Raw genomic sequence first — 25,314 nt, 5'->3', positions numbered from 1 at the left:
AATTTTATGTGTGATACAGTTGTTTTTTTTTTTTCTTGTTGGGTGCAAATTTGTATGTGTGATCGGGTATCTGTGTGTGCACATAGAGGCCAGAGGAGGTTGGATACTTGATCTATCATTACTTCTCTTCTTCCCTTGAGACAGTCTTTCACTGAACCTAACCTCGGCTGGCAGCCAGGAAGCCCGGGTGGTCTCTCTGCCGCCACACCCCGCCACACACTTGCACAGCCAGGGGTACGGGTACTGTACAAACACACTGCTTTACATGGGTCCAAATTTGGATCAGGGCCTCACATGAAGCAAGCTCTTAATCTGTTGAGCAATCTGCCCGATATCTTGTCTTCTGATTTTTCAAAACTGGAGCCTGAGCTGGCGGGGTTGAGGGCTCGCCCGCACTGTTCCGTGTCGACAAGCCTGCATGCTAGATGCTCTTTTTGTCCCGCGGTTTCCCCCAGGTCGCTTCTTCAGACTCATCTCGCATTTCCAGCACCACGGAGTAAGCAAAAGAAGGTCAGAGCTTCCAAAACCTGTTCCTACCCTTACTTTGTCAGACAGGCTAAGGGAATTCCCTCTCAACGCCATTAATGCAATGCAGAGATGAAAGATCTCTTGGGACCTGCTGCCAGCCATCAAGATTTCACTGTGGCAGGTGGGGTGCACCCAGGAGGTACCTGGGACACCAGGCTACAATGTCATTGTCACCCAAAGAAGCATCCAACCCCTATCTGGGGAAGGGTGCTGAGGTGAAGGGGAAATAGAAAATCCCTGTCACCCCTGTCTGTCTGTCTGTCTCTCTCATCAGCAGAGAAGGGCCCCCTGTAACTGAGACACTCGGGTACTGTAAGTATGTGAATTACACCCCCTTGAACTTGCTCCCAAAAACTCTATTCATCTCATAGTTCCAGCTTCTAAGAGCTTGGTGACCTGGCTCCAATTTTTTAGATTAAGTCTCCTAGCACATCTTTAAACAAAGGTGATTCTCCATGTTTAACAAGTAGGGAAACTGAGGCACTCTGATAAAACATCACTGGCAGTCAAGGGTTGAGTCTTGATATATACCTTCACCGTGGGCCTGGTATACTAGTTACCTTTCTATTGCTGAAGCAAGATGCCATGGACAAGATGACTTAGAGGAGTCCATCGTGGCAGGGGCCTGTGGCAGCAGGTAGGGGACATGGTGGCAGAAACAGCTGAGCACTCTCACCTCCAACTGCAAACAGTAAGCAGAGAGAATGAGGCTAGATTGGCAGAGACTTTTGAAACCTTAAAACCAGTGACATACTTTTCCCAGCAAGGCCACGCCTTCTAAGTCCACCCAAAACCACGCGACCACCAACAGGGAAGCAAATACCCAAATGCCTGAGACTATGGGGAACATTTCTCATTCAAAGCACAGCACTCAACAACCAAGCCAAAGGTACACAGAAATAGGTGTAGTGTGGGGTGGGTTTTATTGATGTTCGTTAACCCAACATCTTCTGTTCATAAACTTAGTAGGAAGCAACCTCATTCTGGGATGCCCTAAGAAAGACTTGGCAACTGCCTGTGACAGGGGTTTGTCATCAGCATTGCCAGATGTGAATTGCTTTGAACATGTAATGACACAGAATCGCCTGAGTAGGTCCCATGTTGAGGATCCAGCACTATGGGGAGGAAAGCCCTCTAAGGTAGACAGTCTCAGGGCTCACCTCGCCATCCTTTTTCTCCAGGTTCCGTCTGGGCTTCAAACACGCTTTTCGCTGCTGTCCCTTCATCAGTGCTGGTGATTATGAGGGGCTGGAAATGAAATCCACCCGATACCTCCAGACCCAGGGCAGTGTCTACAAGGTCAGCCGCCTGGAGACCACCATCTCCACTGTGGTGGGAGCCCATGAAGATGAGGCAGAAGAAGGCCCCAAGGCCACACCTTCATCCTTGGATCTCACCTCCAATGGCTCTTCTCGTAGCAACTCGAAGACCATGACAGAAAGCTCCAGCTTCTACTCTAACATGCTGGCCTAGACAGTGGGCATATTTCAAGGGCATGGCCACCAGCCCATCCTATGTTCTGACTCATTTATTCATGGAAATCTTTGATCTAGATTCTGTTGGAAATACCCTAACACTGGAGCTTCTGGAAAGGGTCATAATGGTTTAAGGAAAACATTCCATGCTGTATTTAACCTGGATTCCTTCTTGTCTTTGTCAACACCCTCCACGCTTGTGACCCAAGGCAGACCAGTGAGTGTCTATAAAATGAGAAGGTTATCCTCCATTTCCCCTCCAGGTCATCCCATGATTCCTGAATGACTCCATCTGCATGTGGGTGCTCATTTGGGGAGGAATTCTACAGGGCAGTAATGAATCTAGCAGATCTGTTTGCCTGGGGCCCTGTCTTTCTTCAGTAAAGTCATCCTCAGCCATCTGCGGGCTAGCTCACACCACTCCAGCCTTCCGCAGGACAGTGTGAACAGAAGAAGGTGGCACCTAAATCTGCTGTCTCTCCACCCAAGCACACACGGATAGGACTCATATCTTTTCGACATCTCAATATCTCAGTTCACTTAAACATCCTGGGATTGAGAGCTTTGCGTTCTTCTGCATCATGCCCTCCAGTGCAGCGAGCCCCAACTGAATACGTCTACAGAGGCCAGCTGTACTCTAACCAAGAGTCAGGGTCTGTGCCAGGCTTCACCTGAGACTCCTTCCTTCTTTGTAAAGCAACAGGGCTGAACCAAATACTCTAAGTGCCCCTGTGGGTCTCAGTGCTCCCTTGTTTAACGAGATATATATTGTTTTGCCTCCTCCCCTCACGAGCATGTGCATACACACAACACACACACACACACACAACACACACACACAAATAAAAAAATCAAATAAAAAAAAAACCAATGGTGATCTAAGAAATACCAGGAGTGGCAATCCCTAGAGATGGGTGTTTGTAAATATTCTCCCACTGATTCAAAAACCTTGATTTAAAAATCCTTCTCCAGGAAGATCCTGGTCTTTGACAGAGCAGAGGACTTCTCCAGCAGGCTGCCGCAAGCTTTTTCCAGCTCTGAAAACAGCACTGAGAAACAGGAGAGTGTGGACTTCCTGCTCTGGCTGTTCACATCTTTGCACAGGGGTCTTAACTCGGATTTTTCGCTCTTTGAGACATACAGGGTGGAGTGAGGGGGCTTCCCTCTGCAGCACACTCCTGGGAAGAGGAGCCTTTGCATCTTCTCTTCAGACTCTGAATCATGCCCTCCTGCTCCACTTTGCTGGTCTCTGTCTATAAGAGGTTGAATGATCCACCAACCCAAAGGACATTTAGTCTGCCGAGAACTGAAAACATTATGTTCTGATATAGCTTCAGGATCTCCAGCAGCTGAGCACACTGGTTCTTGTTGCCTCCCAGATGTATGCCCTGTCCAGATGTGGCTGGAAGCCAAAGCTTCATGTAACATCCATGGATGTCCTCATGGTTCAGATAATTGGATGCACACAAGTTCCATCCATTATGTCAGGGGGAACAATGCCACCCATCACCAGGATTTAGAGCTTCTTCCAGCCTTGTTGGATCTAATCCTATGGGGTATCAGTATACCTGGAGGAGTCAAAGATTGTATAGAAATAATACAAGCCAGGAAAAAGAGAAGAGATGCCTTTTCTGCAGAGCATTGTGGAAAATATTTAATAAACTAAGTAAAGCCCACTCAGTGACAGTCTATGAGAAAATAAAATGGAGGGCAACAAAAGTCAATGTTCAAATTGTTAATTATACTTCCAATAAAGATCGTGCTACATATAGATGCAAAGAAATGTGGTTATGAAAAGTACTCAAGAAGACAACAGCCAGCGTTGAGGACACCCCTTCTGCAGAAGACAAGGTTAGGGTAAAGTTGGCAAGGATCTATGGAGCGCCTGCTCTGGTCTTTGCCCTGAGCTGAGGACACACAGCTCCTTCCACCCTGAGGAGCTTCCTGTACCTGCAATTCCAGACTGCACCCATCCTGGGGAAGCCAGGCCACTCACCAGCCATGGAGGCATGGAGAAGCAGATCCCTCCTAGGGTTTAAAAACCTGACTTTCGAAGTGAGTACTCAGACCAAGGGGTGGGGCTCTCCGAGAGCCTCTGCAATGGCAGGGCTCTGTGCTGACTCTGAAGAGAGCCGCCAGCCGGCCCAGGGGCGCTAAAGGACAGTGATAAGAAATTTCTTTCCTTGCATAGCACAAGGGAAGATGAGGTGGACCTGGGTTTGTGGACATGCCAAAGCAACCCTCGGTGAGACCAGAAAGTTTCTCACTGACCCTCCTCCAAGTCCATTTAATTTGTAGAAATGTCGTCAGTCCCTGTGTGTTGGAACACTGTGGTTTGTGCTCTGTGCATGGGTCTCGTATTGAAATGTGTCGCCCTGTGTTAATCTCCTGAGTTTCCTTGGTGTGCCCCCCAGTAGCAGTAGGCTGGGAGAACCCTGGAGCATCTTCCTGGCCATCCTTTCTGTGTTACCTTCAACCTGCAGGATCCCAGTGCCGTTGGCGTGTTCCTGTTGAGCCAGTCTCCTCCTGCCCCAGTTTCTTCTTGAAGAGGAGCTCTGAAGTGTGCCTCATTCTCATGGAGCGGAAGGATGGGGAAGGGACCTCCCAGGAGGAGCAAACACCCTTAATCCTTCATCAGAATGTTCAGGCAAAGGGCTAAGTGGAATCCTGGGAGAGGAGAGGACTCAGGCCCGAGGAAAAAAGTGTCCATAAAGAGGGGTCACTCCTGAGGCATCTGTGTTTGGGGCCTGGGATGCTGAAAAGAATGTCTTCTGGGAATAAAGTGTGCTTTCGGCTATCTCGCGCTTTTGTCTCTTCTCTGGTGAACAGGAACACTTCTGGGCATGGACTGGGATGGCATTGGGAACTCTCGCAAATTTCACAGCCAGAGTATGAAACCTTGCGTCTTCTCAGTGCTGTGGTGGCATGGATACGGGCTGGCAAAATCCAGGATGTGTTTCCAGGCTGGGAAACAGGAACTTGGGGTGAGACTGTGTGGCAACACCAACAGTGTCACCTATGAACACAGAGGTGTAAGTTCAAGCTGTCCATGCAGAAGATGACAAAGCAGCTAAGTGTACGAGAGATATCCTGGAGGCAAGGTAGATCAGGTGGGAAAGGAGGATCATGCTAGAGGCTGCAGGGGAGCAGGGGAGGACTTTAGACCACCATAGTTAGGCTTGGTTGGGTATTTGAGCGCTTGGAACCATTGAGAGGTAGAACACTAGAGGACGTTCACCCCTGGTGAAGGGGCTCTAACCCAAATGAACTTTCTGTTCTCGACGTTGCCTCGGTCGAGGCGTTTTGCCACAGCAACAGAGAGTAACTAATGAGAATGGGGAAGAGAAGCTCAGTGCGTGTAGGGACTCGTCAAGCGAAGCTCACATTTGCTCTAGCAGAAATGGTCAAGCCGGCACCCACCATGCTCGGTACTGCCTGGGGAAAGGGGTGTCCACACTTGAATGACGTGGCAGCCCTCAGGCTGCACCTGGCCTTGGGGGGGCATCAGCGGATGGCACTCCTCACCCACTCTTCCTCCAAGCAGATCGGTGCCATGCAGCTGCACGACTGGTACAACAGCTTTGGTCCAGGCCTCTGCATTAGCAAACACAGCAGGAAACCCGCAGACTGGAAACAAACACCAGTGGCAATCACTGTGAGAGCAGGCAACCAGCCTCCCGCTGCTGGGCCACCTCCCACAGGCAGGGCCACCAAGAGAGCCCTGAGGGCTGCAGACACACTTGCAGTGGCAAATAGAAGGACAGTGGAGAACAGAGAACTGCCACCCAATCAGAACAATGAAGACTCTCCTTTTTAAATTAAGACATCTTAGAAACTGCTCCCTGAACAAGCTTCACGGAATCCACAAGTCCCCTTCAAGCTTCCCACATCTCACAGGGAAAATGCTCTCTACCTGCGGAGTGGGGGAGGGAGGCTACATAGGGTTAAAGCAGTCTTTAACCCTATGCTGTCCAACAAGAGGCAGTCGATTGTTTCAGAGAAGGATGAGAAGCCTAAGGTCTTCCAAGCACAGCGAGAGGTAAATGAGCCCCAGAAGAACCAGCCTGGCTGCCAGGAAACAGCTTTGAAATAAAATCATACTTCCTCTCAGGCAGCCTGATGATTTAAAGCTTTAGACAAAACCATCTAGCTCATGATGAAGGGGTGTGGCCACTCTTCATGCAAAGCCACGTCCCTTGCATAAGCAACAGCAATGCCTTAGCTATAGGTCAACAGATAACACAAGGTTTGAGAGACCAATGTGGAGACACAAAGATGTTTCCATTTGCTCCAGCAATGTGTGCAACACATCCTAAAGATATTCACCCCAGTAGCCATAGCAGGGCCTGCTAATACTCCCCTCTGGGCCCCCTCCATTCATTTGGTACAAGAGTGAATGGACCTCCTCAGCTCTGACCCCCAGAGCAGTGGTTCAGTCAAGGTCTTGAGCACAGGTAGATGGGATGGGACAGATGGAGAATGTCCCACTCCATCTTCAAGAGTAAATAAGGCATCTGACCCTGCAGGTGGTCTAAGATGTCATCACTTATTTCTACCCAGTTCAGGAGAGCAGAGGGGAGGCAAAGAGGCTGAGGATCAGAACCTCGTGGCAGTTTCCACACAATGGTTGCAGATGTCTCCCTCTCGAGCATCACAGCACGGGAAGAGACGATTGCTGATGAGCAACAAGTGACCAGACAAGACCAAAGGCAAATACTGGAGCTACCTATCCAGCTAGCTCTGAGTCTGTTCAGGTTCAAGCCTGGGTCCTCTGCACTGTCTCCTTTCTTCCTTTCCCCCTTTTTATTTTTCCTTTCTTTTTTTTTAAGATTAATTTACTTACTTACTTACTTACTTACTTACTTACTTATTCACTTTACATCCTGACTGCAGCCCCCTCCCTCCTCTCCTCCATGTCTCACCCTCTTATCTTTCTCCTCCTCCTCTTTTCCTCAGAAAAGGGGAGCATACACACACACACACACACACACACACACACACACACACACACCAACCCACCCCTGCACATCAAGTCACATCAGGACTAGGTGCATCCCCCCTTCCACTGGGACCAGACAAGACAGCCCCACTAGGGGAAAGTGATACAAAAGCAGCAACAGAATCCATTCAGAGACATCTCCTGATCTACTTGTTAGAGAGCCCACATGAAGACCAAGCTGCCCACCAGCTACATATGTGTAGAGGCCAAGGTCCAGTCCACACATGCTCTTTGGTTGGTGCATCTGTCTCTGTGACCCCCCCCCCATGGGCCTAGGTTAGTCAACTCCGTAGGTCTTATTGTGAGTTCTTTTCCCCTCTGGGTCCTTCTGTCCTTCCCCACACACACTCTTCATAAGACTCCCCAAGCTCCACCTAATGTTTAGCTGTGGGTCTTAGCATGTTCCAATCTGCTGATTGTTAGATATTTAATAGTTTTGTTCATGTTTTGATCATACTCACCCTTCCATCCCTCAACACTTCTCAGATCCACCCCCCTTCCCCACCCTCTCAACTCTGTGTCCACTAAGTCTCACCCTTATCCAAGGAGATATTGGACATTGAAAGCTTCTGGGAGAGGGAGAGTCAGTTTTCCCTAAGCGCACAGCCTTTGGTGAGCCAATCACACTCCAAGGGAGGGCCACAAATCCAAGAACCCCCTTTGTTTCCAGTTCTTTGTGTTCCCACTCTCCTGCCCCTGAAACACCCCTCCTAACTTCCTCCTTGCTGAAAGGTGACCTTCCTACCACCACTAGGGAACTGGGCGTATCTGCCTCCCAGTGTGTTTGCAGCTAGCCCCAAGTCAGGCAATAGTACTAGACAAGTAAAGGGCTTTGGGGAAGTAATTTGCCCTTAAGGATGGTGCCTTTATTGTAGGATTAGTCATTTTAACAGGACCTCAGAGAAAGAGAGAAAGCAGCACCTCTCCAACCCAACCGTGACACCGCCCACACTTCCGTTTCCCTTCCCTCCCATGACCCCAACCTCAGTCAACCCCACCCCGACTTCCAATCACTTCTCTAAATGAGATAACTCCCGGGGCTCTGGTGTAAATCCCAGCACTCAGGACAAGCGGAGACAAGGACAACACTGAGTCCTGTTCCAATGGATTATTTCCTACTTTCCCGTTGCTGCAATAAAATGCCGGACAGATGCAACTTCCTGAAGGAAGGGTCCATTTTGGCTGACGGTTCCAGGGTGAATATAGTCCATCGTGTTGGGAGAGTCCCAGTTGGTGGCAGGAGTTTGATGAAGCTGGTCTCACGGCACTGCAGCAGAAATGACAAAAGCCAAAGCTCAGCTCACTTCCTCCTTCTTATTCAGTCTTAGATCCCAGCCCAGAGAACAGCTGAAGGAGGTTTCCCACATCAGCTACTCAGTCACAGCAACCCCTCAAAGATTGGGAGACTGAGTCTGCAGTCCTGTGTGGGACACACAGCAATCTCTCCTCCTCACCAAGGCTGAGAACATCTTGGAAAAGGGGGTAGAACGGACATAAAAGTCACGGGCTGGAGGAATGCTCAGAAACGCTGTCTTCTGACATGGCATGGCTATCACACCCTGATAAACTCAGCAGCTGTGGCTACCTGCAAAAGAGCAAGCTGGCCAAAATCCCAGCATACATGGAACAGGCCCCACACCTCATTCAGGAGACACTGACAGCTGATGGTTTCTGGGGAGAATCATTCTTTTTTGAAGGTGTGGCCACTGAGAGGATTACCATGGTCCAGTAATGTTAGGATAGAATGTTAGGATCATTCGGCGGAGTTCTACATCGGGTTCATAAATCACGTCAGGCAAAAGGTTCCACGTGAAAGGTTTTACTGTCGGGGGTGGGGGTCACAGAGACCGTCTCTGGGAAAGGCAGGAAAGGAAGGGGAGAGGAGAGGTGAGTCCTCTTATAAAGTGACACAACAGGTATGTAGAACAAATAGCTGGCTGCAGGTGGTCAGCAGGTGGCCTCGCAGATGCCTGATGTCCCGCTTGTCATGTCCCCTCACCTTGGCCTCCTTACGGATCCGAGCACCGAGTATATGTGGACATAATAGACTTCACTTAATGGGTCTTTTAAAAAAGACGTAAAATTAGAAAAGAAACATGTTGGGGTGTGGGGAAAGATGAAGGAGGAACGGGGAGATAGATGTGATCATGAAATTATCAAGAATAAAAAATTTTGAAGTTAGCTCCTTACAAACACTCTCACGGCTAACCATAATGTAGACTATTCCTCGAAAGAAGCTTGTCTCTTAGGGGCTGGAGAGCTGTTGACGGCTGGCGTTAACCACCCCAACAGCATGCCGTGCACTGAGAAGAACCTTCAGCTTCACTGTGAGGGAACAGCATTCCCTCTCTTCCACGTTCCCCTCAGGCTTGAGCGCACCGTGATCCCCCATGAGCATATCGCCTGCACTGTGTCAGTGTTCTAGAGGGAGTGGAGAAGGCCCACGGCTGGGTCTCCCTTGGCCTTTGCTGGACAAAGTAAAGGGATCGTGTTAGCCAAATGCACTATGTGCTGGTGTGGGGGCTCCAGATGTTGAAGGACAGGGCTAATCGCCTGCCTCTCTGCCCCGCCGATGAAATATAACAATAACAAGCGTTACGCTCTGCATCGCTAGAGCCAAACCCTGTCATTCCGGTCTCCCAGGAGGCCCAGATGCCGCTCTGCCAGAAGTGTGGGCTTCTCCCCCAGGAAGGTCCAGGGTCATTGGCTTCTGGGCAGAAAAGGGTGCAGCATGGGATCAAAGGTTCTGCCTCTCCCAGGAATGGTGTCTAGGCTGAGAAGGATGAAACACGAAACCAAGATCCAGGCCAGAATATCTCCAGTTCACCCAGCGGTGCTCCCCCCCCCTTTTTATTTATTTATTTGCTTATTACAATTCATTCACTTTGTATCCCAGCTGTAGCCCCCTCTCTGGTCCCCTCCCAATCCCATCCTCCCTCCCTCTTCTCCCCCAATGCCCCTCCCCAAGTCCACTGATAGGGGAGGTCCTCGTTCCCTTCCCTCTGACCCGAGGTGCTTAAGAAAAGATTTCTCCCCAGTAAGTGTTACTGCTCTTTCGGCTGAGCTGCTAGCACCAGGCCAGCTGGCAGCAGCGAACTCGGGGTTCCAAAATCTAAGAGGGCCCAGCCTTACTCAGGAGAGTCAGTGGCTGCTTCAAGAACAGCAGGTAAAGGGGGTTCAGAGCTCCAAAACTAAGAGGCAGAGGGGTCTTTATTCAGGCGGACAGAATGGCTGCTTCAGGAACAGCTGGGTACTAGCCTCTGCAGATGGGCACTTCAGCCAGCAGAGCGGCATGAGAAAGATGCTGGCGAATAGCGGAGACTCCTAGCAGCCAGCAGATAGTGGCTGCCTGATCCAAAGTCAAGCACGAGGGTCCAGCAATGAAATCTTGGGGTAGGAAAGGAGCCCTTTTTCCCCAGAATAAATGACAAGTCTCAGCTGGAAGAATGGAGTAAGAGAGTGTTTATTTTGTGAATCAGGGACATTATGAACCTTGGGCAGTAGGGGGGGTTGGGGATGGATGTGTCTGATTTGATGGGGCTAGAAGTGCCAGGGTTACTCCATTTACATGCGGCAGCACAGTCCTTTCATAAGAAGAGATACACAGCACTTAATTCTCCTATGGGCAGTTAGGGGAGGGGGAGAGAACTCCAGGTACAATTTGAAATTTGGGAAAAGGTCACTGGCTGAAAGCTAAGGTGCCAAGCCATCTCACTAGCATGGGGAGGTATTCCCAAGAATCTCCGGGTATGCACTGGACAGGCTTCTTGACGGTGAAGGGTTGGCCTGCAATCTCCCTAAGGGCTGTGTGACACTCGGTAGAGGATCTGAGGTTTCCCCAGATCAGGTGAGAGGAGGGAACCCCACTGAGGAAGGGAGTCCGTTAGCACCAGGTCAGGGCTTTTCTGGTAATTCCAGACTTTGACCTCAACAACAGGGTCCAGCAAAGCACCTTATAGACTTTAGCAAGACTGAACCCCACATGAAGTCAATGTTTTTGTTCTTAACACAAAAATAATGGGGCATGGTTGAAGTAAGTTGTCTGAAGTCCCACTGATGGAACACAGTCACCACTGACACCCAATTCCAAACCCCTGAGTCTTAAGCAAGTCCTTCTGTCATCCCCTTCATTCCTCCAGTACCATTTATCTTCAAGTTGCCATAGTCTGGGTGGACCTGATCTCTCTGGACTCATTGCCAGGAAGCTAGCTCATGAGGTGGCATTTTCAGGAGCAGCAAATTTTCCTGATATCAGAAGAAGAAGATTCTGTCTTCATCGCTGCAGCTGGTCCTGCAGCCAGGTAAGCTGTGCTGCCAGGCCCTAATCTCGGTGTTTGGAGAGAGCTCAGCAGATGTGTCCATCTAAAAATTAATCTTGGCACCTCAGTTTGGGATGCATAAAAACTCCCTAGGTAATGCATTTCTTTAGAGGATAAAGGCTTCATTTAGCAATAGAGAGGTCACTGAGAAAGACAATACATTTACAAAAAGCAACTTTGAGACCCATGTCCTGCCCTCAGGCCAGGCTTACTTGGGTACTGGAGGCAGAAAGGTAAAGCCAGGACCTCTTGATTGTCTATGAAACTGAAGGGCATTCCAGAGCCAGGCTATACCAGAGTATCACCCAAAAGGTTGTTCAAAGAGTTTCTAAGTCAGGGAAGAAGAGAGAAGTCAGAACTCGAGCAAAGCATCCAGGGGCACCAGGTTAGTGGTCTTCAAATCCTGTTATCACAGTGCGATGAAAGGTCTCGCTGTAGTCTGGTTTTGCAGCCTCCTCCTTAGAGTGCTTGACTTAGTACGTCTGCACCGAGCCCAGGAAGTGCAGGTAGTGAGTGCGTCAGGAATTAGATCATCAGTGCAGATGACCCACAGGACTGCTGGACTGGCTGGCTGGAAACAAAATGGTTCAGAAAGCCAGCAGCGATGGGATTTCAAAGCAAAGGATGGATTGTAGCCAGAAAAAAAAATAGACCACTGTTTTCCTACTACACAGGTTTGCCTCTGAGTAAAAAGTGCAAGCCAAAAGCCTGGGGATGCGGATAGAGTTAAGGGCAGGGTTCCGTGTTCAACACAAGAGAGGGGCAAATGGGAGCAGACGTGGGGGGTGGGGTTACAACTCCGTTCTGCTCTGTCCCATGTGTCCTCCTTTCCAAGTTTTCTTCCAGCATTTCAGTATTATCCCTCTAACACACAGAACCTCCATGCCACCCTCCTGTACCTACCCTAGCTTAGTCTTCCCTTTCGAATGTTTGAAAAAAAAGTACGTGTAATCTCCACTTTCTACATTTCCAGACAAACACTGTAGCCATGAACTATGAGAGACCCCAATCTTTAAACTATGTCCAACTCAGAATGGAGTTGTTTGACCTCCCTAAATTCTGTAACCATTCCCAGTGCCATATATATATATATATATATATATATATATATATATATATAAAGGTGGATTGCTGATGTTTGTTGCTATAATAAAACACCACAGCCAAAAGCAATTTATGGAAGAAATAGTTTATTTTGGCTTAAGGCTCCAGAGGGAGAGTCCACAATCATGGGGGAAGCATGGCAACAGGGAGCTGAAAGACTGTATCTGCAGCCACAAACCGGGAGCAAAAACAGTGAGCGGGAAGTGGGCAAGGTTGAAACCCTCCCAGCCCGTCCAGGTGTCTCTCCTCCCGCAAGGCGCCAGCTCTTCAGGACTCCACAGCCTCAGACAGCCTCACACCCGGGAACCCGTGTTGAGGTATGTGAGCCTCCGGGGAATATTCCTTATTAAAACCGCCACAGCTCTTTCATTTTGTACCATCCTAACCCTCCATCCAGTTTTATGACCATGCCAGTTATTTATAGCTTTCCACCTACACTAAACTTAGATCTGTGTCCAAGCAAGAGAAAGGTCTATATATCACAGCAATGTGGATAGTGAAAAAGGTAAGAAAGTTAAAAAAAAAAAAAAAACAAGACAAACACAGTTGAAGTAGCTCACATTTCCTTTTTACAAGTAACAACAAAATAAAAGACTATAAACTTCAACAGTCCCCAGTTTCATCCCTCTTCAGAAAATGGTGCTGAGTCTCATGACAAGAATGACATCAGAGGTGTGTTCAGAATTTGGCTACACAATGACAACAAAGACAATTGTGACACATCCTGAAGCTCACCCTTGGAACAAACACTTAGCAAATCTCTAGAAATGTTCCCCTCACTTGTTGACCAGCAGGACGACACTGGTGTTTCTATGCTCTAGAAATAACCTCCAAGGGTCACTGTGACCAGCAATGGGAGCTTCCTTTTAGCCAGAGGACACTTGCCTTCACCCTTTCCACAGTGCAGCAAGCTGAGTGGTAAGCATCAGGCTGCAACAGGCATAAAAAGAGCCCAGGTTCCCGCAGGAACTAGCTTTCAGGGTGGTGGGGTATATTTAATAGCTTGGTGAATAAGAACTCAAATATGGTATAGGGAATTTTTTAAAAAAGAGAAATGTTCATTGTTTGAGCTTAGAGTCAGAGAACTGGATATTGGATTTGAGGTTAGAGAAGCAAGCTCTGAGAAAGTGAGATCCTGGGGAAGAGGTAAAAAACATCCTTTTATCCCACGCACAAAAGACGGAGAGCTGTGTGACCAAGACAGTGGCATATTGAAAATAAATAAACAACCAAACAAGACCAATGTCTGTGTGGGAGAGGGTAGAAGGAAGAGAGGGAGGTGAGGCTGAAAATGGGAGAGGGGGCTGTGTTGGAGACCTTTATAAGCCTTGAAAACAATTTGGTTCTTTAAGCAGAGGATGTCAACAAAAGACTCAGGAGCTACCTACATTTAGAAAGGTTCACGCTGGTGGCATAGAGACTCAGGAGCAATTGCTGCGGTCTGTGCAGGGAGTGATAGGAGTAATGCCGACCTGAGAGTGATAGGGTATCTCTAGATGGGCTTGACCTGGAGACTAAGGTGCAGGCCGATCAACAGTCATCAAAAGTCAGTCTGAGAGAGGGCTGAAGGAAAGATGAAGACAGGAGAAGTGAGCAAATGAAAGCAAATTTACTAAAGAGCAGGGAAGAGTCTGTAAGATGGCTAGGTGGATAAAGATACTTCCTGTCAAGGCCAACCCGAGTTCCATTCCTGGAACCCACATGGCGGGCAAGAACTGACACCTGCAAGCTGTCTTCTGAACACAGAACTACATGCTGTGACTAGCATATGGGCACACACACACAATTTAAGTAATCAAAATCAGAAAAGACTAAGACCCTCATTAGGCTTCTATTACTGTGATAAAATCGTGACCAAAAGCAGCTTGGGGAGGAAAGGGCTTATTTGTTTATACATTCTGATCACAGTCCACCCCTGAGGGAAGCCATGGTAGGAGCTCAAGCAGAGCAGGAACACTGGCTCGCTCCCCACAGCGCCTTCAAGCTTTCTCATACAACCCGGATCCACACACCCAGAAGTGCCACCTCCCACAGCGGGCTGAGCCCTCCTGCGTCGATCAGCAATGGAGAGGATGCCCACCGTCACGCCCACAGCCAGACTGCTGGTGGTGATTCCTCAGCTGTGGCTCCCTCTTCCCAGGTCACTCTCATTTGTGTCAAAAAAACAGATAAAGAGAACCTAACCAGCACAGACTCCCACGCTCGGTTATAGTCCCCAGGGACTTCTTACAGGCTCGAACAAAAACTGCACAAAGGGTAATTTCTATTGAGATTTGTTCATGCTCTGGAAGTACTACAAGCCAAGCCAATGCAGAGCCTACATACTCTGCATGCCCCCGTACCCAACTGGGGAGATGATCACATGATGTTCACCCTGTCGGGGAATGGTCAAGCACCCCTGTTCGCTCTTTCTTAAGCTTGGCCTGGTTTGCCAGACACTGGCCTTGCTTGGTCTGCTAACGCCATGTGCAGCTGGATCCGCTACCTGGTAACTAAGCCACGTTCTTTCTTCTCCCACTGTACGTGACTAGCCTACGTTTCACCGTGGGACTTGTCCTAACTGACTGTGTAGGAGGAGCTACGCCCTCACAGCTACCAGGAAGTAGCTGTAGTAGTCCTTGGTGACCCCACGTTTAGCTCCCTATTCCCTCAAGCCACTTAGTCTGCTGTAGTTAGAGACATTAGCTACAAGAATATGGGAAGGGGTGACAATGCCTCAGTGTAATCCTCGCAGTGGGCTCTGTGGGTGCCAGGAGGGACCTGCAGAGACTGGCTTGTTTTCCTCAGAGCTTGGTCCTTCCTCCTATCTAGCCGCCATCCCTCCTGATTCACTGTCCCCAATGCTCCAAGACTTGGTGTTTTAACCTTACCTAATTCCTTTTAAATCTTTAAATCTTTCACTCTATCAGCATCTCAAAGTAAATTTGTGAGGACAGATGGGGGAAAAGCAGATCGGCCTAAGAAGCAGTTTGGTTTGGTGTTCAGCACTGAATTACATTGTCTGTGGAGAAGAGGAAGATTCCAGGAAGAAATTTAACGTGTTGTGTGTAAATAGTTAAATGATAGAGCCATTCTTGGAAGCAAAGAACATTAGGAAACTAATACTAGGGGAATCTTGAGAAGCATAAGCTTGATCTTAAGTGTGTTGAATGTAAGATAAAAAATGAGATGTCAGAGGAAATGCCAAGGAAGAGTCGGATACGCTGGCCTGCAGTTCGGTGGACGGTGTGGCTGAGAGTGGTAATCTCGGCAAGTCAAGATGGCAGCTCATGCCCTGGGTGTGAGTAAGGACAGTCAGTCACCAGCAAACCCCAAAAGCTGGGTAGATGAAGAGTCAGGTCCAACAGAGCAGCAGGTCCCAAACTGTGGGTCACAACTCCTTTAAGGGTCAAATGACCCTTTCGCAGGGGTCACCTAAGATCATCACAAAACAAAGATATCTACATCACTAATAGTGAAGCCATATCTTAACAACAAATAAATAAACGATAGTTTTAAATAACACAGCTAGAGAGAGCATGGAACCAAACAAGGGTTTTAACTTGAATTTCTTATTCAAGATTTGAACTTATTTTCTGTGGGGATGCCTCGAGTCAGCAGTGAGGTTTCAGGAGGGAAAGGCAGGAAGATTTGGCCTACACTTCTGAGGAAGCAAGAGGGAATGGAGGAGACAAAGGTGGAGGTGACTCAACGGTAAACTGTCAGAACAACTCCCCAAGGTGATTGTTTCAATTTCCTCTGAGAAGCAGAAAGCGAGGTCTGCTGTGGCTGCGCGAGAGGTTACGCCACGCATTATGAGCAGAGACTCTTGTGAATTCCCTAGGTACTGTGAGTCAGCAGGTGCAGAAAGGGTCCTCCAAACCCACACGAATAACAACTGTTTGTGATTCTGAGACCAGGCTTCGAGAAGCAGGTGTCACGACTCTGAAGATTTCCATTTTCTGACACACTTGAAACCCTCCACAGAGGGTGGCTACAGGAAGGGAGAGGCTGCAGGGGTAAAGGCATCTAAAGGCATCTGCCGCCAAGACTGACAATCTGAGGTCAATAACCAGAAACTGCACTGCGGAAGCAGAAAACCAACTCCTTCAGTCTGTTTGCTGACCACCACAAGCATGTTGTGGCACAGCCATGTGTACAAACACACATGTGCATGTGCACAAACATGCACACACAGAAAGAAGTGTGTGTGAGAGAGAGAGAGAGAGACATCCTGGAGCTGGGAGGCAGAGACAGGATGACCACAGATGCTTCCCCGCCAACCAGCCAACCTGAATCACTGAACTCATGCTTCAGAGACAGATCTCGTCTCAAAACAATGAGAAGGCAGAACAGAGACACTGAATGCTCACTCTGGCATCCACAGGCACGCCCATGCACATGCAGACAGACAGAGACTACAAGCAGGAACATACACACATGGGCAAAACACATCCATGTGGGCACACCACAGACACACACACCAGTCAAGAACAACTTCCGCTGAAATGCACCGGAAACACTGCACATTGCTAGTGATTGACCGGTAGCAGGCTAGGTCACATCGATCTTTACAGCATTATCAAACACTGCAGCACAGTCAGACACCTAGGTACAGGGCTCTAGAGTCCTTAGAAAATTCTGATGTGAATTTTTGAGTAGCAAATTTTGTTAACTCCTGATAATTCCCTTAGCAATTATCAGAAAACAGAGTGCTTGCCTATGAGAACGTTGAGTTTTGCTATCATGTGTTCACAGGATATAGTCTCCTGTCCGACTGGATGACCAAGAAACTTATCTGAGACTGGCGCTGTAAAAGGTGTACAATCCCATCATTCCAAAGTCCCCTCCTCTCTGTCAGACAGCCCCACGCTGGGTCTCAGGGACTGGCTCCTGTTGGCCACTTTCGTGGAGTTGTGTTCATGCTCTTGGCTTCAGCTAAGTGAAATCCACTTGTGCAGTTACTGCGCCATGTGTTCTTGTGTGGCCTGTGTGTGAGTTTTAGGCACTCAGCGTCCTGGTGATGGTTTACTAAGCCCCAGTCATCCTCTCAAGGGCTGAGCAGTTTGCCTCAGTTACCTCACTAGTGCCTCGGGAGAAAGGAGCTATCGTTAACCCATTTCTTCCCAGGATTACACGCCGCGCTCCTTGAATAACTTGTGTGTGAGAATTGTTTTCCTGTCATTTAGCGCCAGGAACTTACTGATGATTCGGGGGAAGCAGTCGACTTCCACTTTCCTGCTGTGGCGTTCGGTGGTTGATGGCTGGCCTTTCATCTGTGGGTTCTGGGAAGTGCACAGGAGACTCTGGCCCTCGTCCAGCTGCCGCATCTCGGAGCAGGCTCCGGGAACTTACCTTTGTCCTGACTTCCTGCCTCCACTTTATTTGCTGGTTTGCTCTGCTCCTGGCTGTTGTCTGTCTCAGAACTTTTGGGAAAGAGTCAAAACAGAGATAAACACATGAAAATACTCAGTGAGCTAGCTTCCCTTGAGTCAGATCGTTAAGGAGTCAGTGGGTGGAGATTAAGAACAAACCCACCACTTGGGATGAGTTGGAAACCATTCCAGAAGCAGGTCTACTGCCCTTTGTTGTTATAGTTTTATCTCTTTTTTGCTTTGTTTTGTTTTGTTTTGTTTTGTTTTGTTTTGTTTTTAAAGACAGTCTCACCATGTGTGTATCCCATAGCCCAGAGTTAGTGATCCCCCTGCCTCTGTCTTCCAAAGGCTGGGATTACAAGTATGTACTATTATACCTTGTAATGTTAAAGATTCATATATCTGAAGAAGATGGAGTCTCTGGCTTCATTTCTATGAAAATAATTGAGATAAAAAAAAAATTGGCCAGAACCTCAGAGGTCCTAAAGGACATAGAATTCTCATATTACAGAATTGTGCTGAAGACTAATATTATGTAATCCTTACCATAATATAAACATATTATGTTTAAAGAAAATATTTTCTTTGTTAAATAGTTTGATTTTAGACATGCATGCACACCTGAGATCAAGATGATCAATATGATACAGAACTATGTCACTATTGTGTTCTGTTTTCCCTGGCAAACAGGTGCGGCTGCCCTCTAGGGCCAACATATGAGCATTCAAAATAAGCAAGCCACACGGTAGCCCTGCCCTTCCCCTAAGGGGATCTTGTACTGTCAGTCGCTCTCAAATTAGAGATCTAGAAATGTCAAGTGTTCCCTTCAATAGCTGTGGTACAAAAGCAATGCTGCTGTCTGGCTAGCACGCCTGAGTTATTGGAGGGGCACTATGGCCTCCAGTATACCAGGCTGGAGGGGTAGCTCAGGGGCTAAGATCACTGGCTGCTGTTGCAGAGGATCCAGGTTCCGTTCCTGGCGCCCACATGGCAGGTCACAACTACCTGTAACTCCCTCTCCGGCCTCCACAGGCACGAGGCATGCACATTGTGTGTGCATGGACAGACAAGCTAGAATCATCAAAAAGAAGGGAACTTCAATGGAGAAAATGCCACCCTGAGATAGGCAGTAGGCGAGTGTGCAGGGCATTTTCTTAATTAGTGATGAAAGAAAGGAAGGAAGGAAGGAAGGAAGGAAGGAAGGAAGGAAGGAAGGAAGGAAGGAAGGAGAGAGAGAAAGAAAGAAAGAAACTCCATCTTCTTCAGATATATGAATCTCGAACATTACAAGGTATAGTAGCACATACTTGTAATCCCAGCCTTTGGAAGACAGAGGCAGGGGGATCACTAACTCTGGGCTATGGGATACACACATGGTGAGACTGTCTTTAAAAAAAAGGATGCATTTATCATCCAAATTTCAAGAGAAATAAAGTTATAAAAATATAAAGTAGTGAAGAGAAAGAACTAGAAAGCTGCTGTCCTTCTTTCTGGAGTGGAGAGGGGAGAATGTCCTGCAGAATTTTCTAGAGGCTGATTCAGGCTGCAGGTCTGTGCAGCCCCTCTAGAATTCTAGAGAGCTCAACTCTATGACCACTGTAATGGCTCCGAGCAGCCTCAGTAATGGTGCCCGCAAACTGAGAGGCGACTGCTCGGAGTCCCCAGCCTTGTTGCAGTTCCAGAAAAGTTTCAATTGTTTCCTTGGAAGCGCCTGCTTCCAAGGGCTGGAGTTAGAGTTCTATAGAAGGGCACTTACAGCATGTGCAAGGCCCTGGAGCCACTCCACAGTACCATGGGGTGCGGTGGCTCACGCCTGTAATCCCAGCCCTGGACTCAGCCCACAGTGCTGTGGCGTGTAGCAGTTCCCACCTGTAATCCCAGCCCCGGAAGGTAAGGGCAAAAGGATCAAGAGTTTGACCAGTGCACACAAATATTTCATTGTGAATTATTTCATGACAGTGTGGTCCATGAATTATCCAGCTCTCTATGAGTTCTGTAGAGGTTCTGTCCTTGATGTATGTCTGTGTCTCCAGAATGTACATCAGACTGTCTCCAGAATGGGACACCTAAAAGTTGAATTCCTGGGCTGAAAGCAATACATACTTTAAAGTTCTGTAGAAATTCCCAGATGGCAGGTTCACTTGTCCCGAGTCTATTCTACTTATTCTCCCGATGAGGCTATAGTGAAGTATCTATTTCTTTCAACAACAATGGGTAGGACCGATCTTTGTTTTCCATTTGTCCATTGCTGATTTTGTTTGTCAGCTTGGCTAAGCTGAACAGCAGTTCTGATTCGTTTGGAAAGGGAGACTAATTTGAATGGGCAGATCTCAAAGCAGACGTGAGTAGCCTAAATGTGTGTGTGCCTCATCCAATCATTTGAAAATCTTAAGAGAAAAAGACCCGAGGGCTCCAGAGAGGGCAGCCAGCCTCCAAACTGCCTGGAGCCTTGAGATGCAGGCTTGACTCCTCCCAGCATGCTCCCCTGCCCAGCGGGTTGCAGGCTTGTCAGCCTCTGCACCACACACACACACACACACACACACACACAGCTATCCCTACATCCTTGAAAATCCTGATTGATAAATTTGTTTAGTAAAAGGTTGTATCTCTGCTTGGTTTCAATTTGCAACATTTTGATTAACAGTAAAGTACAAAAACTGATACAAAAATACTTGAGTGAGTTCTCACTGATCCAGACGGGCCTCAACCTACCCAAGCAAGGGGGCTGCCCTCTAACTCTAGATCCTCCGGCCTCACCCTGCCGAGTGTTGGGATGGCAGGTGTACAGCACCACAGCAAACAGTTAGCTTGAGGCGGGGTCTCATATAGCCCAGGCTCACTTGAACTATGTACTCAGTGTCCTCCTGCCTCAACCTACCCGCACAGCACTGGGGTTACAGGCACGTGCCACCACATCCTATTTCAAAGTTGTTCACATTTCACTATTGTTTGGCCATTTTTCTTTCTTCTCTGTTTTTCTGCATTTTTTCCTCCGAACTGTGAATTGTACATGTCAAGACTCTTACACAGTCATTTGTGGTGTGTACCTGTAGCCGCTGAGCCACAACGCCCTCCAGAGGGCAAAAGGAGGACTGCACTTCTGTCTCCACCCACCGGCACACAAGCCTCTGCAGCCTGCTGTTTTCTCTGCGCTGCTTTCTCCATTACTCAATAACAGCCATTTTCTGTCCTCTAAAAACCTTCAAACACCTCTGTCTATCTATGTCTCAGTGTGTGTGTGTGTGTGTGTGTGTGTGTAGCAGAGACACCAACCACTTTGAGTTTTGGTTCTTTGGGACAGGATTCCCTCACTGGTCTGGAATTTGCCAAGTAGTCAGGTAGGCTGGGCTAGCAGTACAGCAAGACCCAGGCATCTGCCCATCCCTACCTCCTTAGCACTGGGATTACAAGCACACACCACAACAATGGGTTTTAGATGGGTGCTGGGGACTGAACTCAGATATTCAAGCTTACAGAGAAAGCTAGGTGACTGAGCCGTCTTCTTAGGCTCCACCCTCAAAAATCTCTAAAGTGTAAGTCTACAGCCTGAAAACCCTGAACGCGTGTGATTTTGTCTAATGAGCGATGTTTTGCCGGTGCCTGCTTTCTCTTTAAATCTGTACTAGCATCTCTATGGTTTGAACGAAGAATGTCCCTATAAGGTCATGGATTTGGACATGTAGTCCCAGTTGATTCTTCATTTGTCCCTTAAAGTTTTTTTGGTGAGGGGGGGTGGGGAGGTTATAGATCCTCTAGGAAGTGTAGCATTGCTAAAGGACATACATCACTAGGGTGGGCTTCCTGCTCTCTCTGCTTCCTGTATGCAGCTAGGATGTGATCTCTCAGCCTCCTTCTCCTGCTGCTGTCTTAGTTACTTTCCTGTTGCTATGATAAGACAACATGACCAAAACAACTTTAAGACAGAGTGTCTGTTTTGGGCTTAGGGATTCAGAATATTTGAGTGGTGGTGGAGCAAAGGCATGGCATCAGGAAGAGCTGAGAGCTTACATCTTGATCCACAAAGAGACAGAGAGAAAGACACTCCAGGAATGGCTGGGGTCTTTTGAAACCTCAAGGCCCACCCCTAGCAACCCATCCTCCTCCAACAAGGCACACCAACTAGTTCTTTCCAAGCACTTCCACCAGCAGGGGCCCACATATTCAGACTCGCCAGGCATTCCCAGTCAAGCCACCACAGCCGCCATTCTAAACACCTAGCCCTCTGGACCCATAAGCCAACATAAAGTCTTCCTCACTTCGCTTTTGGTCACGGTGTTTTACCACTGCAGGGGAAAAGTGACTAATTCACATATCTATTAATTATGCATATTTCTTCTCTTTCATATATTTTTCTTAGCATGTATTCACTGCGCATATTTTTATGCCTAGGTTTGCAAATCTGGATATGGTGAGAGAGGACAGGTACACACATGATCCACTGGTCACGCTGGACTGAGCAGTGGGCACATCCCTTAACGTGAGAACTGGGAGAGTTCTCAAAGGCTCTGGAGCCCCGCTGGGCATATCTTTGAAAACCCGTGCAAATGCAGAAAAAAAAACAAACAAAAACAAAAAAAACTGTACAATTACCCCCAACTAGCTTGTGAAGAACAGTCTAAGGAGTTCCCTGCTTTTTCTCAAGTGGTAGTGAGTGGGTAATAAGCGGAACACATACAAAAGAGGTCTCAAGAATGTGCTTTTGAAGATCTAAATGTTCATGGAAGAGGAGTGGAGATATAGTCACTGAGGGAGTTAAAATACCATACAATTAATTATGCAGACAATCAAGGTCCTTGTTGTGCCGCGTTCTGTTTGATTTTCATGAAACAAAGGGCTAGATTTGATTGAGAAAAATACTACTCTTTACATTACATCTAATTTTCAAGTAAGAATTACGCTTCCAGGCAGCCAGAGACACAGCTTCTTTTTCAGCCTCTTACTTGGAACATGCCAGGAGACCATTGCTGACTCTGGGGGCAGATGGCAGGCTTCCAAGCCTAACTGGTGAGGGGAAAGCGTGGATGGGTGAAGGGAGAAACTGGCTGGAGATCTTCAGTTAGAAACCACTTTCATCTCCGCAGCCAGTGCTTAGAAGCCTCGTTCATTTTATCTGTTCCAATCTAGTCAGCTCCTCTCCCTTTTCCTTGGGGGTAAGTTATGGGGGTCTGTGGTGGTTTGACAGGCTCATATATTTGAATGCTTGGTTCCCAGTTGATGGACAGTTTATGAAGGATCGTGTGGCCTTGTTAGAGGAAGTGTATCACGGGGAGGGGTGGGGTGGACATAGAGGTTTCAAAAGCGCATGTCAGGCATAGTCTCTCCCTCTCCCTCTCTCTCTCCCTTTCCCTTCCCCACCTCTCTATGCCTCCAACTTTCTGATAAAATAAAAGCTTTCAGTTACTGCTCCAGCACCATGCCTGCCAGCTGCCATGCCCCCACCATGATGGTCATGGAACACCCTCTAAACTGTTAGCAAGGACCCAATTAAATGCTTTATTTTATAAGTTGCCACGGTAATGGTGTCTCTTTACAGCAAAAGAACAGTAACTAAGGCAGGAACCATCAAGCATAGTACCTTTGCCCCTTCCCCTTGACCAAGGATGGGATAGGCTTACCATTCAAGTTGTCCCTAGGACATAATTTGTGTAAAACAAAAAGTCAGTGACCTTCACCCAACAAAAGAAGTTTAAGACACTGATGGTGGAAAACTAAACAGCTGGAGCCCTTTTTAAGGCATGTTTGCAGGCCCATGAAGCCAAACCTGGTGTGTGTGTGTGTGTGTGTGCGTGTCTGTGTGTGTGTGTACTCACAGGCAGGATGCCCATGTAGTCTAGAAGAGGACATCAGATCCCCTGGAACTGGAGTTACAGACAGTTGTGAGCCACCCAATATAGGCACTGGAAACCACATCTCCGTCCGAAAGAGCAGCAAGCACTCTAATGCCAAGCCGTCTCTAGTCCAGTTGACTCCTTGAGAGCATATGGGAGAAATAGGCAATCTAAGTGTTGTCCTTGAAATGATCGGCAGGCATGTCCCTCCAGGCTCTGGATCTTCAGGATAGCCCTGGAGTTTCCCTTTCCCTTCTCATTCTGCAAGCACTCATCTCCTTGTGAAAATTCCTGTTTGGCCCTGTGTTTTCCTTAAAAGTTTCTGTGATCTGTACTAAAGCATTTTATTGACATGGGAAGTTAACAAACCTCCTTGCCTTGACACAGCAGTAAGTCAATGAGTAAACACATAATGTGTAAGAGTTAAATGCACCAAGAGGAAGATAAATGGGGTAAGACGATAGAAGAAATCTGAGGGGAGGGAAGAGGAGGGGAAGTAGAGAAGAGACAAGGGAAGGGGAGAGCAGCTTATCAAGGCGAAATGACCAAAGAAATGGCATGTGTTTGAAGGACAGAAAGAAGGAATGGGCGGGCACCCATATCTATGTTAAGGACGTCTCCGGTGGGTTCACACAGCAGTAGACACTCCACTGCTTTCCTCTGGGTTCAGCACACTGCCATCCATTACTGTGGCACTACTGAAGGCTCCCCGCAGCCCTAGGATGAGGCTGTGAGGCTGCTGGCTGCAGGAATGACGAGCTGGTGAGTACCTGTCATTCTGGGAGCTGCTTCCAGAACCTCCAGTGCCGGGATGAGGATGTCGGTTGAGGGGCACTGTGCCTGTTCATGAGACAGACACTAGCTTGTACGATACCGCACGGTCACAGCATCAGCTGGCACTGGATGCAGGCCAACCAATGCTCTGTCCCCCGTGGAACTGGTGTCTGTCCACTGCTGCTGCCAAGCTCAATCAACAGCCATCCCACTCCACACGGTCCTCCAGCAGTCACCCTGAGCTAATCAGAGCTGGCAGGTGACATGTGTCACTAATCCTGACTACAGACTGAGGCATGAAAATCACTTAATGAAGGCAATCCTTGAGCTCCTGATCAAGAAATAAGAGAAAATGGATGCTCCAGAGTCACAAAACCCAGATATATAGTTTTTAAGCTTCTTTTTCCTTTTCTTGAAAATTTGATTTTATTTTTATTAGCCAGAGCAGTCATGATGCAAGCCTTTAATACCAGGACTTGGGAGGCAGAAGCAGAGGCAGGAGGATCTCTGAGTTCAAGGCCAACTTGATCTACAGAGTTGAGTTCCAGGACAGCCAGGGCTACACAGAGAAACCCTGTCTCAAAAATTTTTATCTTATTTCATTTTTATTAATGTGTATGCAGCTTTGCCTGTGTGTATAAACATCCCAGAATATCACAGAAGAAGGGGCATAAGGTAAGAGCTGGCGCATGGGGAGGAGGGATGGAGATGCTGGCTTTGGGCCATGACATGGCTGTTGCACTCTTGAACTCATAACAGCTGTGGTTGCTTCCACAAGCCCTGCACAGGATCCAGCCAATCAAGATTCCATCAAAAACAGTGCAGGGCTCTGGAGGCCCCATCTCTAACTGAAGAGCTATCGGCAGTTAATGGGCAGTAGGAGAGGAAGCCATTTTTCTTCAGTAGTGTAGCCACCGGTAAGTTGCCCAT

The 25,314-nt window shown here is 47.9% G+C and overlaps 1 protein-coding gene and 1 long non-coding RNA gene across 2 annotated transcripts in view; one reads left to right on the top strand and one right to left on the bottom strand.

Annotated features, from left to right (window-relative positions):
* Tacr1 (tachykinin receptor 1) overlaps nucleotides 1-4,800 on the top strand; it is a 161,310-nt gene extending 156,510 nt beyond the window's left edge. Inside the window, exon 5 of the mRNA XM_021655628.2 lies at nucleotides 1,710-4,800. Coding sequence (XP_021511303.1) covers nucleotides 1,710-2,001 — 292 coding nt within the window. The 3' untranslated portion in view covers nucleotides 2,002-4,800. The remainder of the gene's footprint in view (nucleotides 1-1,709) is intronic.
* A 3,397-nt stretch (nucleotides 4,801-8,197) lies between these two features.
* The window catches only part of LOC132654183 (uncharacterized), a 59,026-nt gene continuing 41,909 nt past the window's right edge, over nucleotides 8,198-25,314 (bottom strand). The window contains exon 3 of the long non-coding RNA XR_009591816.1: nucleotides 8,198-8,269. This is a non-coding gene — a long non-coding RNA (uncharacterized LOC132654183). The remainder of the gene's footprint in view (nucleotides 8,270-25,314) is intronic.

This window comes from Meriones unguiculatus, chromosome 5, assembly GCF_030254825.1.
Source record: "Meriones unguiculatus strain TT.TT164.6M chromosome 5, Bangor_MerUng_6.1, whole genome shotgun sequence".
Taxonomy (NCBI): Eukaryota; Metazoa; Chordata; class Mammalia; order Rodentia; family Muridae; genus Meriones; species Meriones unguiculatus.
Note: the sequence above shows the minus strand (reverse complement) of the source record. Positions and strands in the feature narration are given on the sequence as shown.